At 36.3% G+C, this 18,808-nt stretch overlaps 1 protein-coding gene across 3 annotated transcripts in view; it reads left to right on the forward strand.

Annotated features, from left to right (window-relative positions):
* The first annotated feature begins 983 nt into the window (after positions 1-983).
* SLC2A9 (solute carrier family 2 member 9) overlaps positions 984-18,808 on the forward strand; it is a 283,196-nt gene continuing 265,371 nt past the window's right edge. Inside the window, exons 1-4 of one of the 3 annotated variants that reach the window (XM_074229794.1) lie at positions 984-1,139; positions 2,481-2,638; positions 3,645-3,737; positions 10,186-10,260. In XM_074229794.1, the coding sequence (XP_074085895.1) occupies positions 10,198-10,260 (63 nt within the window). In that variant the 5' untranslated portion in view covers positions 984-1,139; positions 2,481-2,638; positions 3,645-3,737; positions 10,186-10,197. The remainder of the gene's footprint in view (positions 1,140-2,480; positions 2,639-3,644; positions 3,738-10,185; positions 10,261-18,808) is intronic. The other 2 variants (XM_074229793.1, XM_074229795.1) reach the window with 2 other exon arrangements.

An 18,808-nucleotide genomic window follows, 5' to 3' on the forward strand; every position in this document is an offset into this window, starting at 1 on the left:
ATTTTAAATACTTTCATTTATTTATTTATTTATAAAAAAATTATTTATTTTTTCAACTAGCTGCAAATAGAGTTTTCAACATTTATTTTTTGGAAGGTTCTGAGCTCCACATTTTTCTCCCACCCCTTCCTTCCCTCCTGGATCCCCTTGACAGCAAGTAATCTAATATGGTAAACAACATTTTTAAACTTCTACATTTTTAAAATTTCTTCAATATCACATAGCTAGTTAGTGACAGAATCTAGACATAAATCAAGGATATCCGATTCCATGTTTAGGCTCATACCAACTTACTATTAGTTATTTCAGAGGCACCTAGGTGGCCAATGGGTAGAGTGCTGGACCTGGAAACAGAAAGCTATGTTGTTGTTTAGTCATTTTTCATTTAGTCATTGTCTGATTCTTTGTGACCCTTTGTGGCAAAAATATTAGAGCGGTTTGCATTTCCCTTCCCCAGCTCACTTTACAAATGAATAACTGAGTCAAACAGGGTTAAGCCACTTGTGTAGGAACATACAATTAAGTATATAAGGCTGGATTTGAACTCAGGTCTTCCTGACTCCAGACCCAGTGCTTTATCCACTTCTTCACCTAGTTGCCAAGTTCAAATCTGACCTAAGACACTTTTGGGCAGTGTGATCCTGAGTAAGTCCTTTTACTGTGATTTCCCTCAGTTTCCTCAGTTGTAAAATAGGGATAATAATAACCCTTATCTCTCAGGGTTAGTCTGAAGATCAACTGAGCTAATATTCTTAGACACCTAGTAGGTGCTTGGTAAATCTCATTTCCTTTGTTTTTAGGATTATAATGATCAGCTGTTGTACTTTATATGTTGCTTTTGACTATTTTACAAACCAGCCCATTTTTCTTTCATTTCCCTGAAGTGAGCACCCAGATAGACCTTAAAGGTCCCAGTCCTTCTGGTTTTGGTTTCACTTGAGTTGGGACTGTTTCCTCTTCTGGCAGTTAAGATCCTCCCATTCATCCCTAGGGCCTTCTGTCCATGGACATGTTCCAACACTTCATACTTCTTCTCTGGGACCAAAGGATCCTTTCACAGAGATTCTGCTCCCCGATTTTCCCAAGCCCCAGGCAGTGGTTGGAAAGCTGCTCAGGGAGTAACCATCTCCCTATAGAAGGTATGTGGGGTTGGGAGAGGCTGGCTTTTCTTCTTGGGACCTTGGAGCCTGGCTCCTCTGTTTACAAAGTCAAAGTTAGCAGCTGCCGTGTGAAGAAGAAAGGAGCCTGCCCCTGAGTCCGAAGATCAGAAGGTTAACAGGTACTGTCTATCCCCGAGAGTCCGAAGATCAGAAGGTTAACAGGTACTGTCTATCCCTGAAGCAAAGACCTCTGACCTGCCTGCCCTTCAGAAGATCCCCTTTTCCCTACTCCTTCCTAGTAACTTTTCCACTCTTGTAAGAAGAATTTCAAACTCTCGTAAAAGTAATCATAACCAAAAGTAAACTGTAATTTCAAGAAGAGGAAGCAAGGTCAGAGAAAAGCTAAATTTATTGAGACACTTGCTGTTATGTGGGAGGAGAAGGCTCCATTCCTTTTAGCAGAGTCCTTAATAATTTCTTATCCACATGTCTCAGATGTTCAGTTTTTTCCCTAAATTGGTTGACTCCAGCAGAACTATGGAATTCTTTTCCTGTCATGTGTGTGTGTGTGTGAGTGTTGCCAAAGTCTGTATAACTAACATCAAAGCATAAGTTAGAATAATGAGAAACACAAAACATAGCCTCTGTTCTCTTAGGCCATCCCAGATGCACCATCTAAGGGAAAGCATGTGGCATCTTGCATAGAGTTGATCTCATGGTCAGGAAGACATTCATTTTTATGTAATGGCTATATAATCTTTTTTAAAAATTTTTTATTTATTTAAGGCAATGGGGTTAAGTGACTTGTCCAAGGTCACACAGCTAGGTAATTATTAATGGTCTGAGGCTGGATTTGAACTCGGGTCCTCCTGACCCCACTGTGCCATCTAGCTGACCCTCTGGCTATCTGATCTTGAGAAAAACATGTAACCTCTTAGTGCACAAATTAGTACAATACAAAGTAGAATGTGATGAGTTGAAAGAAGAGGTCCATATAAGGTACTCTAGAGAAACTGAAGCAGCAAAAGAATGTTTCAGTTGGGAATGGGGAAGGTTTCATGGAGAATATAGTTCAACTGAGGTTTGAAAAGAAAAACAAGGATGTTAGTGGACAGAAATGAGGCACTGGGAATCATTAAAACATTATAAGTGTTGATTAATGTCTAGCTTCTAGGTGGTTAGACTTCCAGAAGCTGGGCTCCATTCCAGAATGTTTAAATTATTGCAAGTAAGCAAATATCCCTCTGTGAATTAAAGAATGTGTCAGCATTGAGGACTTGATTCTTTAGAATGAATGAGTTCTTTGGCTCTCAATTGATCTTACAAATTCTTATTTTACAAATAGTTCCGAAAAATTTGATAGGCTTTTTCTGTCCATAGTAGGTTAATGGCCAACAATTAGAAAGAGAGAAGGGATAGATTACCAGAGGCAAGCATACCCAAGGACATCAGAGAGTGATATCAGACATCCTGAAGTGAGGCAGAAGATGCAAATAAATAGAAACAACATAAAAAGAATAGACAGAGAATTTGAAAAGGTGAGTGATTTGACTTATAACAGATCATAAAGATGGAGGAGCAAATGGCTCCATATATCTCAATGATTCCTTAGGACATCAATCTAAAGACATCACTGAATATATTAGGCTGTTAGACTAATATAAAACCTGAAGTTTATGACTCTGAATGATCAAGAAAACATCATATTCTATCCATTATTCCCTATTTCAGAAAGCAGAGAAATGGGTGCTACTTTTTTAGTATTCCAGATTTTAATACAGCATTCTACATAGGAGAGACATGTAATTAATAATTATTTATTGAATTAAAATGTTATATTTCAAGAAAATTTTCATCACAGACATTTAACAAATTTTTAAAAAATTGATCAAAATTCTCAGAATGAATTTGATATCTTACTGTTATCAGCTAACACCTTGGTTATCAGTTGATATTTCAGGAAAGATTAGTTGATATCTAACTGGGAGCTAGGACATAACACAGGATAAAATCTAAGAGGTCTTATTATCATCAAACACTATATTTGGATGTGTCTTTTAGAGAGCTACTATTTTAAACTCTATGTGAGGCATGAATGTCATTTATAACTTTCTGAACAAAGGTTATTCAACTTCTACTGGAAGACCTATAAGTGATAGGGGAATCTGGTTGGGGATGGAGGTGAAGATAGATAACTAATAAAAGATGGCAGGGGGGAGTCATGTATAAGAAAGAAGAACTGATAGGAAAGTTGGGAGAATCATGTATAAACTGTACACTTTTCTTGTAGGCTGACCCTGTATTTTTACCCAGATGAACCATCAGTGGTTCCTTCATGGGCTTTTACCCTCTAGTCTTTGCCAAGGTTTTACTGTTTCTAAGTGTTGACACACTCTTGGGTATGTTGACAATAAGTTGAAATGGTCTTCAATACCAACCGTTAATCATTTATCTCTTATCAAGACTTCTATCAAAGAAAGCTTGAAATTGTGGGTGGAACTGGTTTAATCATTAATATTGGTTTTTTTCCCTCAATTTCCCAAGTTTATACATCATGATATTGGAAGCTCCTCAATATATGGGACTGGCTTGATTATTCTTTAGTCCACGACAGAAAAGCAAAGCTCAGAATACACGGTAAGTGATTTCTTATTACTTTGGAGATATTTACATATGTGTACACATGTGTGTTATAATTTTTTTTTAGAATATGGTAAAAATATTTTATGTGAAACTTAATTATTCTTAAGTGCTTCTTGCTTTCCTTTTTTTTTTTTCCTCAAGGCAATCAGGATTAAATGACATGACCAGTATCACACACTAATAAGTTTCTAGGGCCAAATTTAAACTTCACCCTCCTGACTCCAGGGCCAGTGTTTCTGCACTATGTCACCTAGTTACCCCTTTCCTTTTCAATATATTAACAAATTCCAACATGTAACTTTCAAGTATGTCCTACTTCTGTAATTCTTTCTGTTGTCCTTTGTGCATATTTTTAAAAAAAGATTAGCTTTATTACTTCCCTCTTCATTTTCTTATTTTTCTCTTCTCTTCACCTTTTATGTTAGTCTTACCACCACCACCACTCCTAGAAAAAAAAAGGAAAAAGAGACAAACAAATCTCTTATAACAAATATTTATAGTAAAAAAAAAACAAATTACTACCTTAGATTGGTCCAAAAATGTATGTCTTAGTCAGCATATCTTTTGTCTATCACTTCTCTCAATAACTAGGTATGATGAATCTTCACTAAACCTCTGGAATTGTGAGTGGTCCTTGCATTGATATAAATTTTGAATTATATTGATGTTAATATTAACAAATTATTTACATAATTGATAATACAAGGCCCAGAGTAGTACAAAATATTATTTTTCTAAATATTTCTATTTTTCTATATTTTTCTTATGCCACTGAATTTAAATGTAACATTATTTCTTTATGCTATTGAGAAATGTAGATTTTTTTGGGGGGTGGATCTCATTCTTTATGATAAGTCCATCACCAAAGTTATTTCCATATTTTTCCACCATTGCCATTGCTGATCACAACTCCCTACTTTCTTATTTCTCCACTACCATGTACTCTATTTTCTCTCTCCTTTCACTCTGACTCTGCTGTAGGGTCACTGAGTGGCGCAGCAGACAGATCCCTGGTCCTGGGGCCAAGAAGCCCTGAGCCCCCATACCACCCCTTAGGCCCAGAATCCACCTGGCCCTGTGGTCCTGGGAAGGCCTTCCAATCCCAGCCCCTTGCAAGAAGTAAGAAAGAAAATGTATTATATCTGGCCATTCTCCCCCCATGGTCCATCCTCTCCTCCTTTATTCATATCCCCACCTCTTCCCCCTGCTCCCCGCTCCTTCTTACTTCAGATGCCTATACCTCACTGAGTATATATGCTGTCTCCTCTCCTAGCCATCTCTGATGAGAGCAAAGGTTCCCTCATCCCCCCTTGCCTCCCCCCTTCCATATCATTGCAATAGCTCATTATAATAAAAAAAATCTTATGTGAAATATCTTGGACTATTCCCCCTTTCCTTTTTTCTTTCTCCCATTCCATTTCCCTTTTTTTCTATTGACTCCATTTTTACACCATATTTTATCTTTGAATTCAGCTTTCTCCTGTGCTTCAACTATAAAAGCTCTCTCTACCTGCTCTATTAACTGAGAAGGTTCATATGAGTATTATCAGTGTCATTTTTCTATGTAGGAATACATGCAGTTCATCCTCATTAAGTCCCTCATATTTCCCCCCTCTCCTCCAATTTCCATGCTTCACCTGAGTCCTGTATCTGAAGATCAAGCCTTCTGCTCAGCTCTGGCCATTCCAAAAGGAACCTTTGAAATTCCCCTGGTTCATTGAAAGTCCATCTTTTTCCCTGGAAGAGGACATTCAGCCTTGCTGGGTAGTTCATTCTTGGCTGCATTCTAAGCTTTTTTGCCTTCCTGTATATTGTATTCCAAGCCCTACGAGCTTCCAATGTAGATGCTGCTAAGTCCTGAGTGATCCTGACTGCAGCTCCATGATATTTGAACTGTGTCCTTCTGGCTGCTTGTAATATTTTCTCTTTGACTTGGGAGTTCTGGAACTTGGCTATAATATTCCTAGGGGTTGGTTTTTTGGGATCTCTTTCTCTGGGGGATCGGTGGATTCTCTCCATTTCTATTTTGCCCTCTGCTTCTAGAATATCAGGGCAATTTTCCTGTAGTAATTCTTTGAAAATGATGTCAAGGCTCTTTTCCTGATCATGACTTTCAGGTATTCCAATAATTTTTAAATTATCTTTTCTAAGTCTGTTTTCCATATCAGTTGTTTTTTCAATGAGATATTTCACATTTTCTTCTAATTTTTCATTTTTTTTTGTTATGAAGTGTTGATTCCTGATTTCTGTTAAATTCATCAATCTCCCTGAATTCTATTCTTTGTCTGAAGGATTTGTTCTCCTCAGAGAGTTTTCTTATCTCTTTTTTCCATCTGGCCAATTTTGCTTTTTAAAGCATTCTTCTCCTCAATAACTTTTTGAACTGTTTTATCCATTTGACCTAAGCTGGTTTTTAGCATGCTATTTTCTTCAGCATTTTTTTGGATTTCCTTGACTAAGCTGCTGACTTAATTTTTCAGTTTTTCCTGCATCTCTCTCCTTTCTTTTCCCAGTTTTTCTTCCAACTCCCTCATTTGATTTTCAAAGTCTTTTTTGAGCTCTGTCATAGCCTGAGCCCAATTTCTGTTTTTCTTGGAGTCTTTAGATGCAGGAGCTTGTGCTTCCTCATCTTCAGACTGAGGATTTTGGTCCTTCTTGGGCTCATTTGCAAAATATTTCTCAATAGTCTTCCTTTTGTTTCTTTGCTTGCTCATTTTCCTGGCCTGGGCCTGGTTTGGGGGTACTCCTGAGCTTTTGGGACACTCCCACAAGGGTCTCAGTGTGTGAGGCTCTGTCCTCCCTCCTGGTCTGTGAATGACCATAAGACCATAAGCGCCCGCCTCTGCCATAAATGCTATAGTTATTTCCAATGTTTGTAAAAATAAGTTATATTGTAGATTTTAAGTTGGCATTCTGCAACAATTTATTTTGTGGAAATTTGTTCTAATTTATTGCCTTTTTCTTTAGTTATTTTACTAAAACCTTTAGTTTTCTCACCTAAAATGAGGCAATTGCATTAAAGGATCTCTAAAGTTTCTTCTTGATCTAGTCTCCAAAGTTTTTCATTCTGGGCTCTGATCCAGCTCTAAGTTTTATGTGATCAGTTTAAAGGTCTCTTCCTACTTCATCATCAGCAGTATTGACTGGAAATGCAGTCAGTCATTTTCAGAAAGAATAGTAAGTGATTAGTTAACTGGAATATTTTTGGAATCTGGTATTAAGTTTAATTTTTTCATTTACCCAGGGTTAATATCTATTATCCATGAATTTATCAATATCTTTTGGGAAGCTATATTAATTTTCAATCAATGTTACCCTTTAGGATAATTAATTATCTCAACAACATATAACTTCCTTTTATTAATCACAAACTAACCTCTTGAAGTGCCAAAAAAGAGTGGTCACTAGAAATTGAATGTATCTTTTACTATGTTGTAGGGTCTGAATATCTTCCCCTTTGATATAGTGGACAGAGCACTGGAGTGGAAGTTAGGAGCCATAGACTTAGTCCTATCCCTGTTACTAATTTACTATGGGATTTTGTTGGACAAGACACCTTTTCAGGTCCATCTGGAATTTGATGAGAAGAGATGGGAATAGATTTTATCTAAAGTCTCTTCCATTTTTATAGTCTATGATGGACTTTTACTTCTACATGCTTTATCTACTGTTTACATGACAAAGAAATTAGCACCAGGTATTTTTAAAGTGTGCAGAGAACAGGTTTCTGGAAACTTCAAGTATTGCTTCTTACACAAGCTGAATGTGGGAACTGGCAAGCCACCAACTTTGCAGTACTCTAAGTCATTCTCTAATACTATCAAAGTGTCAGAGAAGGGTCAGACCTATTTTGTTAGAAGGAGCTTCCTTACTTCATAATAATAACAATAATAAAAAATACAAGGCAGGCACTGTGCTAGGATGAGGGTTCATAATGATGGAGACACAAAATAGATAACTGTCCTAATTTTTTTAAATGTTCAGAATCAAACTAAAAGAATTATAGAAGATATAAAAATCAGGCAATTTTACCACAACTTTGTTAAATTTAAAAGGTAAACTTCTTTTTAAAATTTTATTTTTTGCTCTAAACTTAAACACAAAAAGGAACATTTACAGAGCAGAAAATAAAAGAACATAATATATGAAACTATGAATTTTTAATTGAAATTTTATTTTATTTTTCCAATTGCATGTAAAGGTAGTTTTTTCCAACATTCACCCATTTGCAGATTTTTGAGTTCCACATTTTTCTACCATCCTCTCTTACCTCCCCAGGGCAGTGAATGGTCTGATAAATGTTGTATATGTACAATCATGTTTAACATTGAAATTATGATTTCTATTTCATACTACTTTTTTTTGGCAAGGTTATAGGCTAAATGACTTGCCTAAGATCACATAGCTAGGTAATTATTAGGTGTGTGAGGCCGAATTTGAACTCATGTCCTCCTGACTCCAAAGTCAGTGTTCTATCCACTGTGCCACTTAGCTGCTCAGCTACTTTGTTTTTTAAAAAATATAACATTGGGGCAGCTAGGTGGCACAGTGGATAAAGTACCAGCCCTGGAGTCAGGAGTACCTAGGTTCAAATCAGGCCTCAGACACTTAATAATTACCTAGCTGTGTGGCCTTGAGCAAGCCACTTAACCCCATTTGCCTTGCAAAAACCTAAAAAAACCCCCATCAATTCTATATATTACTTTTAAAACTGTCTTATTTATCAGATAAGTATATCCATCTCAAACTACAATGTCTACTTGAGTTATATATATTTTCTTTTTTTAAAAACCTATCAAATTGAATATATATTTTTTTCTTTTCATTTAGTCAATTTATTCAGCATTTGATTTGTACCAACTGGGGCCATTGCAGGCATAGTGGATAGATTGTCTTTGTTCTTTTGTTCTCTGCAGTAAAAAAAAAATGCTGTTCTTTTCTACATCTATAACCATCCACTAATTCTTTCTGTCTCCCTAAATAGAAATTCTCCTTTATAATAAATGAATATAGTCAAGCAAAAAAAAAAAACTCAACATGTTGGTCATGCCTGAGAATGAAAACCTGTTTTTTTGCATTGAATTCATCACCTCTCTGCCAAGAGGAGGGAGATATAACTCATCATTAGTGGTTTGAAGGATAGTCTTCATATTATGCAATTTTCATAATTTGCTACATCATCTTTACAAAAATTAACCATTTGTAATAGGGCATCAAAACTTACAAGCAAGTATGGACAAGCACAAAGATTAAGTGTATTCTTTATTTACCCTATCATCATAAAATTATAATCAAGAGGAATTTGAAGGAACTAATTAATAGAAACTTAAACCAGGATGATAATTGGATGACTAGAAAGAAAAGAAGAGATACAGAGTCAGAATCAACAAGATTTGGTAAATTTTTGCATGTGCACCCTTACCCAACACACACATTCAATTCCAGGGTCTTGCTGTACCTCCAGGATCAAATATAAAATCTTCTGGCTTTTAAAGTCCTTCTCCACCTGGCCCCTTCCTACTTTTCCAGTCTTCTTATACTTTAATCTTCTCCATGTACTCCACACTTAAACTATGTAGGACTTGTTACTGTTCCTAGCTTCTACCAAGACTCAATTTGAATTCTACTTTTCTTCTGTCTGTTTGTGTGTGTGTGTGTGTGTGTGTGTGTGTGTGTGTGTGTGTGTGTGTGGTGTTTAAAGTTGTCTCCCCTATTAAAGTGTAAGCACCTTAAGGGGACCATGTTTTGACATGTTTAAATCAGAGGTAAGAGCTGAGCTCAGATCTTCTGAACTTGTGATTATCTGACTTTTAGTAAAGTATATTTGTGAAAAGTATTGCTTCTCGAGTCAAAAGATCTAATTTCAAATCTCAGCTTCCTCTACCAACCTGATGCATTTAGATCAGTTACTTGCAACACTGTGGGCCTCAGTTCATCAGTTGTAAAATGGGGGAGTCTGATTAAATGGCCTCTGGGCTCTTCCAGAGCTATATATATGATTTTATAATCCTCGTGCTTCATTCTCTCTCCTGTGTATTACTGTTTCTAAATCACTGTAAATGTGATGAATAAAACATATTCATTTTAAAGTCTTACTGAACTCAAAGTTCAAATCTGCCTTCAGTCACTTAGTATTTATGTGATTCTCGGCAAGCATTTAAGCTTCCTTTGCCTTCACTTATTTAATTGTAAAATGGGAATAATGATTTACATTGAGGAGTTATTGTGAGGATCAAATGAGATAACATTTATAAAGGAATATATAAGGACTTGGCTCATAGTAGGCAGGAAATAAAAGCTTAATCCCTTTCCTTCCTCCCCCTTCAAAGGAACTTTCTGTATTTAGTAAAAGAGCACAACTATTATCTTGAGGGGATGTGAAAAACATTTTTATTTTTAAAAGTTGAGTTGCATCTGATGTCATCTTCTTTTCCTACAACAGGACAATATAGCCATGACAGATACCAGAAGAGATGAAACTGAATGTAAAGAAGTTAAAGCAGTGAAAAAGAAATTGGTCAGTACCTGTTCATTTTGTTGTTGTTGTTGAGTTGTTTCAGTCTTGTCTGACTCTTCGTGACTCCAATCTGGAATAGTTTGCCATCTCTGAGGCCAGATTTGAATTTTGAGTTCTTTCTGATTCCAAGTCCAGCACTTTGCTGCCTTTGTCTATTTCAGTGACTTTGTTACAAACGAGGCTAAAGGAGCAGACCACAAATAATGTGAAGAAGGAAAATTTCCTGCATTGATCACAGAAGGCTGAAAAGGCCTATGTTTTTAGGCTTACTTGCAGACAAAATCACACCTGAACTTCCATAAGAGTAATAATAGACATTTTCATAGGGCTTAACATTGACAACACATTTTGATGTTATTGAATCTTCACAGCCTTGCCAGGAAAACAAGACAGAAATGATTACTTCTATTTTTACAGAAAAGGAAACTGAGATCTAATTTCAAGTCTATTTCTTTTTTTCACTAGATCAAGCTGTATCCAAATAAGAATGAAGACTATTCTCTTTACTTCTAAACCTGAATCATTATTTTATTTTGTTTTGTCTGTGTGGTTTTTTTTGGAGTCAAGAACATCTGAGTTCATATACCAGCTCAGAGATGTTCTAGATGTATGATCTAGGGCAAACCATTTTGGCTTGTTTCTGCCTTAGTTTCCTCATAAGAAGGTTAGACTTGAATTCCTTTTGGCTCTAAATTTATGATCCTAGAAACTGCTCTCCAGGTCTAACTGATTTTTTCTTCAGAGGAGACTCATTTTTGCTCAGATAATGTTGTAGATTTTGTTTTAAATTACATTTTTTGATGAATAAGAATTAATAATTTTCTCTCCCTTCAACTTTGTTTTCCAGTTGAGAAAGACAATATGAAAAAGAAAGCTTTTAACAAATATACATAGTCAAGCAAGACAAAGTATTGTATATTCATACATAAAACCTTTGTTTCAATCCATAAGGAGGCTTGATACAATCTTATTTCAATAACCACATTTCACAGAAAAGGAAACTGATCTCAAAGGGTTTAACTACCTTTCCTGAGTTCACAAAGACACTAGACTTGACACCAGTTCTCCTGAATCCTGCTCTGGTATTCCTTCAATAGTATTCTGGAGAGCTACAACTGGAAATGACCCTAAAGATCATTTATTCTACCTCCCTCATTTTATAAAAAAGGAAACTGAGAAACAGAGATATATGACAAATGGACCAACCTTCCACAGCTTGTAATAGTTGTGCTGAGATTTGAAAATAAGTTTCCTGACTCCCCCCCCCCCCCACTATTCCTGCAATTTCCCTTCAAAAAATGGAGACTGGCAGGAAGCTCAGATTTATACAGGATCCAGGGAGGTTAGGTTCTTTTGGTACTCTGCATGAAGAGGGATATTCAGGGAACAGATCACCTTCCCATGGAAGAGAGATGCTGTATTTGGTAAAGAAGAAGGAAGACAAACAAGCTACTTTGAAATTTTTCTTCTGACTCTGATTCTATTTTTTAAAAAAAATCTAAATCTAAATATTTTATTTATTTATTTTTCCAACTACATGCAATGGTAGTTTTCAACAATCATTTTTTTTCAAGATTTTGAGTTTTACATTTTTCTCTTTCCCTCCCTTCCCTCTTCCCTCCTCAATAGAAAGTAATCTAATGTATAACCATGCTAAACATAGATCCTTATTAATCATGTTGTGAAAGAAGTCTGATTCTATTTTTAAAGAATCTACAATTCCCTTGGTATCCTATTCTAGTTTTAAATAATATTTATGATTTATTTTGGAGTTGAGTGAGCATGAAATATAGTTGTTTTGTACTCAGAAGATCTGGGATTAAAAACTAGGTCTTCTCCTTACTGTATAATCTTGGTTAGTAATTTAACCTCTTTGAGTTATAGATCCCTCATTCATAAAATGGGGTTAATAATTTACTTATCCTCACTTGCCTACCTCACCTGGTTGTTGTGAAGCCTCCACTAATTGCTTGGTGGGCATTCAGAGAGATGCAAAGTCAGGGTCCTTGTCTTTATGGGCTCAAAAACTAGCAGGAATCTATAAGGAAATATATAGACAGTCATTAAACATTTATCAAGTGCCTACCACATGCTAGGACATATGGCAAGTTCTAGGAAATCTAGAGAGGCAAAAGAAATTCCCTATTCTCAAGGAGTACTCAGTCTAATGAAGGAAGCAATAACCATCAACTGTGCACAAATAAGCTATAAATGGCATAAATTGGAAACAATCAATAGAGAGAAGGCACTAGAATTAAGGGTAGTTCCAGAAAGAACTCCTAAAGAAGGCAGAATTTTAGTAGAACTTGAAGGAAGCTAGGAAATTCAGGAGGTGGAGATGGGGAGGGAGAGAATTCCAGGTATGGGAAACAGCCAAGAGAAATGCCCAGAATAAGATGGTGAGTCTTGTTTGAGGAGTGCAATAACTTTAGTGACGAATATAGTAAATATAGTGCAGAACAGAAGAGAACAAACTGTTAAGTGATATTTGTGGAAAGAAAAAGAATTTTTAATCTAAGAGATCATGGAGAAAATAACATTACATATGACCTCAAAGCAGGATTGAGTGAGATTTCAATGAGGAAAGTCTCTGAGGATAATGAGATAAATGATGGTGAATGTAATTTCTGTAAATTGTGAAGCATTGTACAAGTGGAGTTGCCTATGAGCTCCTTGGGAGCAATGAGTAGGTTTTTTATTTTTATTATTTTGCTTTCTTTCTTTTTTAAAAAGTTTAATCCCTAGTGCTTAGAACAATACTTAAGCACGTGTTGTTCAGTTATTTCAATCACATCTGACTTTGATTCCATATGCCAAGTCTTTTCCCATTCCCCAAATTAGCAGGGTCTTTCCTCTAAACTTGTTGTTGTTCAGTTGGTTCAGTTGTCTCGAGAACTCTGCATGACTCCATTGTGGTTTCCTTGGCATAGATACTGGAGTGGTCAGTCATTTCCTTCTCCAGCTCATTTTACAGAGGAGGAAACTGAGGCAAATGGGGTTAAGTGTCTCACCCAGGATCACACAGATAATAAGTATCTGAGGCCAGGTTTGAACTCAGAAAGATGAAGCTACTACCCCAGCTCCACATACTACCTGCCTACACAAACTAGGCACTAATAACTTATATTGACTAATAGATCAATGATTATTCTTCTTACTATTATCACTTCTACCAAAATATTCTATTGCCTACTATCTACCAAAATATTCAGGGGAAAGAGACTTCTGCTCACCTAAAATTTTCTGATCAAATGTGGGTTAGCCAGAAAAACTTTTGTGTTCATCTTTAGTATTTAAAAACATTTGTGTAAATGTTCTTTTTCTTATGAGGACAGATTATCCTATGGTCTCATGAGTTAATTTTTTTTTTTTGATAACTGAGTATCTTATAGGACTCCAGGTGGTTCATTTTGTGACAAATGAAAAACTCAAGAGATAGGGTTTCTGGGCAATCAATAAGCAATTTGTTAATTAGGCTAGTTAATAGTCAATAAATTGATAGAGATTTCTCTAGGTAACCAAATACAAAACCATGGAGACATAGAATGCTTTAAGTACCTTTGAAAAAAGAGGAAATCAACTCTGATGAGTGGACATTTAATGAGGGGGTGAGCTAAGAGTCTTCAGTTCCTCTTGCTGAGAATGTGGCTTGATTAGCCATCTCCAGTAATTTGGACAAAGGAATCTATCTCCACCCAGACCACTCTGGCTGGATTTTTTTTTCATGAGTTTGGTCATCCTAAATTCCAGTGGAGAGAGATGCTAAATAGGGATGTTTTTCCTTAGGTCAGGAATTTACCTAGATTAGATTTTGTTTACACTCTAAACAGGTCTCCTAGTTGGGTGGGGTCTGGCCCAGGATTGAAGAGCAAGTCCTCAACTGTTGGAGATATCTCATCCATCAGCCATGTTCTTTAGACCTTGTTAAACAAGGGGTTGGGCTCTAAAAAAGGAAATTAAAAAAAAAACTTTCTAGTGAGGAGTAGGGTCACAAATTTTACACCTTGTTTTGACTTTGCCCTGGAATGAGCTCATTTTCTTTGGATTTGCCAAAGTAATTAATAAAAAAATAAAGTGATAGGGTCTGGACATGTGATTTCATTAATAAAGGAAAAATGATGAGGAAATTTCCTTTCCTAATGCAGTTATATGTCTTCTTTGCAATTTATAGTCTTAGAGAGTAACTTGCCTTGATCACTGAAAGGTTATTACCTGCCCAGGGTTATAACAGGTAGTAGGTATCAAAGATGGAACTTGAACCCAGGCTCTCTTAGCTTGAAAGTCAACTCACTATCCATTACTCTATCATCATACCAAATGATTGAGGGCCCTTGTTGGTTGGGTTGGTATTAATCGTTTTAAATTTATCATGTTGTTCTCTGTTATATTTAACCTAGTTATATTTAACAGTGTCTTAGACCAAAAGTCAAGAGACCTGGGTTCTCCTCCTACTTCTCCTGATATCTTTTGCATCCTTGTATAGTAAGTCAATTCATGTCTTTGGGTCTAAGTTTTTTCATTTATAAAATGAGGGACTTGGACTAAATGTTTTCTCAAAGTTCCCCTTCCATCTCTGACATTCAATGTTCCAAGGTTCCCCTCCAGCTCTGACATTCCATGTTCCAAGAATCCCCTCTAGTTCTGACATTCCATGTTCCAAGGTTCCCCCTCCAGCTCTGACATTCTCTTCAGTTCTGATTTTCTCTGCTTCAAGTCTCCTTCCAGCATGCTTTAGGGTCGGTTGCAGTGCTCATATTTGATTTTCTATGTAAGGCCTGTATTCCAAGCTTAGCGTAAACTGCTAACCAACACTGAAGCAATGTGGTCAAGACAAAGCTTCAAGAAGCACCTGAATCAAGAAACAACCTTGTGAATCTGTTCTCTCTTCTCTCTCCTGTTACCTCATCCCATCCTGTGGTACCATTCTGAAGTGAGGCAAGATGAAAAATAACTTTTAAAACTCACTAGAAATCAGTGAGGGTAAGCCTGGAGGAAAGAGAAAGACCCACATGTTTACAGGTTGTTCTGAAATATTTAAACTAACACAACTTTCACTCCCCCCCCCCCCGAATTTAAGAAGGAAGAGTTTCTTTGCTCAGGTTTTCTATACTACTCAGAATGGTGGTAGTTAACTGATTAGATCAAGAGAAGAGAATTCACTAATTATATGCTTTTGGATGTCCCAGAGAGGCAGGCCCAAGATCAAATAAGGCAGCCTGTGCCTTGAAGAACCACAGTTTTATATTTGTTATCTTTCTGGGTGGGTGGGGGGAGAAATGGGGATGAAGGGAAGGTTGGTCCAGGAGAGAAATGTGCAGAGAGAAACCGAATCCAGCCAACAAGAGGAGCCTGTCAGCATAAGCCCAGCTTACCAGAGTGGAAAGACAAGAAAACCTCAAACTGGGAAAGTTGCTGACAGCCCACAGGGCTGTCAGCGGGACTTGGGGCAGGGAATGTTGATTTAGTGTGGAGGAAGGTCAGCTCCCGACCACTCAGTGTCCTGCTGTTTCAAACTAACAAGAGGACTGGCAGGCAGATTCAGAAAAGAAATGGCTAGCTGACAAAACACACAGGAAAAAACAAAATAATTCTTCTGAATCTGATGAACACTATAAAAATGATCTCCTAGGTGTCTCCCTTAATCCTAATTCCCCATGCCAAAAATTACTAATTGGTAAACATGTTTAACAAAATATGTATGTAAAATGCTAACCTGACTGTTCCCTGCTGAGGGGAGGGGGTGTGGGAAGGGAGGGCCAGGGAAATTTTGTAACTTGGAAATATGCATGTACATATGGATGAAAATAAATAAATTTTAAAAAAAGAAATGGCTAGCTGAAGAGAGACAGAGAAAGAGAGACAGAGACAGAGACAGAGACAGAGACACACACAGGCAGAGACAGAGACAGAGAGACAGAGAATTAGTTACTTGCCCTGTCTGGGACTCAGTTGCCTCCTCTGTTAAATTTACACTCTAGGTCCCCTTTTCACTGATCAAATGGTCCCAATGCTGATGATTTCTTTGCTTGAAGCCTAATATATAGTTCTTGAAGCCTAATATACAGAGATGATTGGTGGTGCTAGTGGGGGATGAGAATGAAGTGAATAAGTAGAAATAGCAATAATATCTGAACCTGTAACGTATGATTTCATCACTGAAGGAACTCCTTGCACCCAGATCTACATTCAGGCTTTATAATTCTTTCTCTGGATGTGGATGGCATTTTCCATCACAAGTCTTTCAGAGTTGTCTTTGATCACTGTATTGCTGAGAATAGCTAGGTCTTTCTTATTTGATCTTCACGTAATGTTGTTGCTAAGTGTATATACAATGATCTCCTAGTTCTGTTGACTTCACCCATTAGTTTATGTAAATCTTTCCACGTTTTTCTGAAATCTGCCTGCTCATGATTTCTTACAAATAGTCCATTCATATATATCACAACATGTTCGGTAATTCTTCAATTGATGAACTTCCCATCAATTTCTAATTCTTTGTGTCTACAAAAATCAGCTGCTCTAAATATTTTTGTACACGTGATTTTCCCCTTTTTTAAGATTTCTTTGGGATACTGACCTAGTAGTGTTGTTATTTGGTCAAAGGGTATGCATAGTTTTTTAGTCCTTTTGGCATAGTAGAACATTTTTTTCATCATTGTTGATAGCTTAGACTTCTTTTGAAAACTGCCTATTCACAATTATTGGGGAATGACTGAGTTTTATAGATTTAAATAAATTTTTTAAATGTCTTGAACATGAGATCTTTATCAGAGAAATCTGTTTCAAAGATTTTCCCCCAGTTACTCTTCTCTTTTAATTTTAGTTACATTAGATTGTGCAAAAAATTTTTCATATTACAAAATTGTACATCTTATCTTGAGTCATGAACTCTTTCCCATAGATCTGAAAAGTAATTTGTTTCTTGCTTTTCTAAATTTATTTATGATATGACCTTTCATATTTAGCTCATGTATCCATTTAGAATTTATCTTGATATAAATTAAGAAGCTAGGTGGTACAGTAGATAGAGCATTAGCCCTGGAGTCAGAAAGACCTGAGTTCAAATTATACCTCAACCATGTGACACTAGCTGTATGACCTGATTGCCTCACATCCAGGGCCATCTCCAGTTGTCCTGATCCTTATCTGGCCACTGGACCCAGATGGTTCTGGAAGAGAAAGACTTGGCACAGCTCCCTCCCCCACTAAAATCCAATTCCTGTGTACGTCATGACATCACTTCCCCATATGAAGGACAAACAACAAAAATCTTGGCATGTGAACTAATTAGTTAGTCTAAACCTAAATTTTTTCAGACTTTTCCAGCAATTGTTTTCAAATAGTGAACCCTTCCCCCAGGAACTGGAATTTATGGAACACCATGGTACTGTTTATTTGCTTCTGTATATTGTATATGTATTCTGTTCCATGGTTAGACCCTCTCCCCACTCATCTATCTGTCTCTGTCTCTTTCCCTTTGGTTTTGTCTGTCTGTCTCTCTCCTAGATTCTTCCCCCACCCCCGATATTTTCAGTATATATGATCAGTTCTTTTAGTTATCATTTATTTTCTGAATGACCTCGAATAAGTCATTTCTATCTTGATGGGCCTCAGTTTCCTTGTTGCTAAAATGAGTAGCTGGACTTGATGACCTTTAAGGTACCTTTATCTTTAGAGTTCTGATCCTATGGATGCTCATCTGACAGATATATTTAAATTTTTGACAATGTTTATACTGCCAGATTATTTTCAAAAAGATTATTCATGTTTTCAATCCCAACAGCAAAGATTAATTTCTCTGCAACCTAGCCAGCATTGAATTTAATTGCTTTTAATTCTCTTTGTCCCTTTGAGGAGTGGGAGGAATTATATCAGTGTTGTTTAAATTTGTGCTTCTTTGATATGGTGAGGATGAGATTTTTTTTCAAATGATTATTAACAATTTGTGTTTCCTCTTTTGGATAATGTCTACCCATATCCTTGACCATTGTTAAAGTATCCATTGTGGACTGGGAAATATCTTTCTAAAATTTTGATAGTTCTGTGTATGTGTGTGTATATATACAATTATATTCTTTATATATTTTAGATGCTCACATTTAATCATAATATTAATGATCAATTTAAAATTTTGATGATATATTTTATGTAGAATTAATTTCTTAATATAATTATTTTGATTTTACCACTAAAAATTCCTTCTGTTTGCAGAAGGAATTAAGAAACCCAATAATATACTGCTTTCATTTGAATCTTCAATAATTCTTGGAGATAGGCAAGATTATTTATTACCATTCTCATTTTGTAGATGAGGAAATTGAGACCCAGATAGGTTAGGCACCTTTCTCAAAAATCACACAGGTGAGTTTTTAATTTTGTGTCATTACTACATTTAATCAGACATAGTCATGGTCCCTGTTAAAGTCCTCTTATATTTTCATGGTGTTTCTCCTCCTCTATATTGCATGGAGATAATCTTAAATCCTCAGAGCAATGGTAGCAAGGGAGAGGGCAAATTCTGGGAACTCCTACCAAGCTGAAAAGGCTT

This window comes from Macrotis lagotis, chromosome 3, assembly GCF_037893015.1.
Source record: "Macrotis lagotis isolate mMagLag1 chromosome 3, bilby.v1.9.chrom.fasta, whole genome shotgun sequence".
Taxonomy (NCBI): Eukaryota; Metazoa; Chordata; class Mammalia; order Peramelemorphia; family Peramelidae; genus Macrotis; species Macrotis lagotis.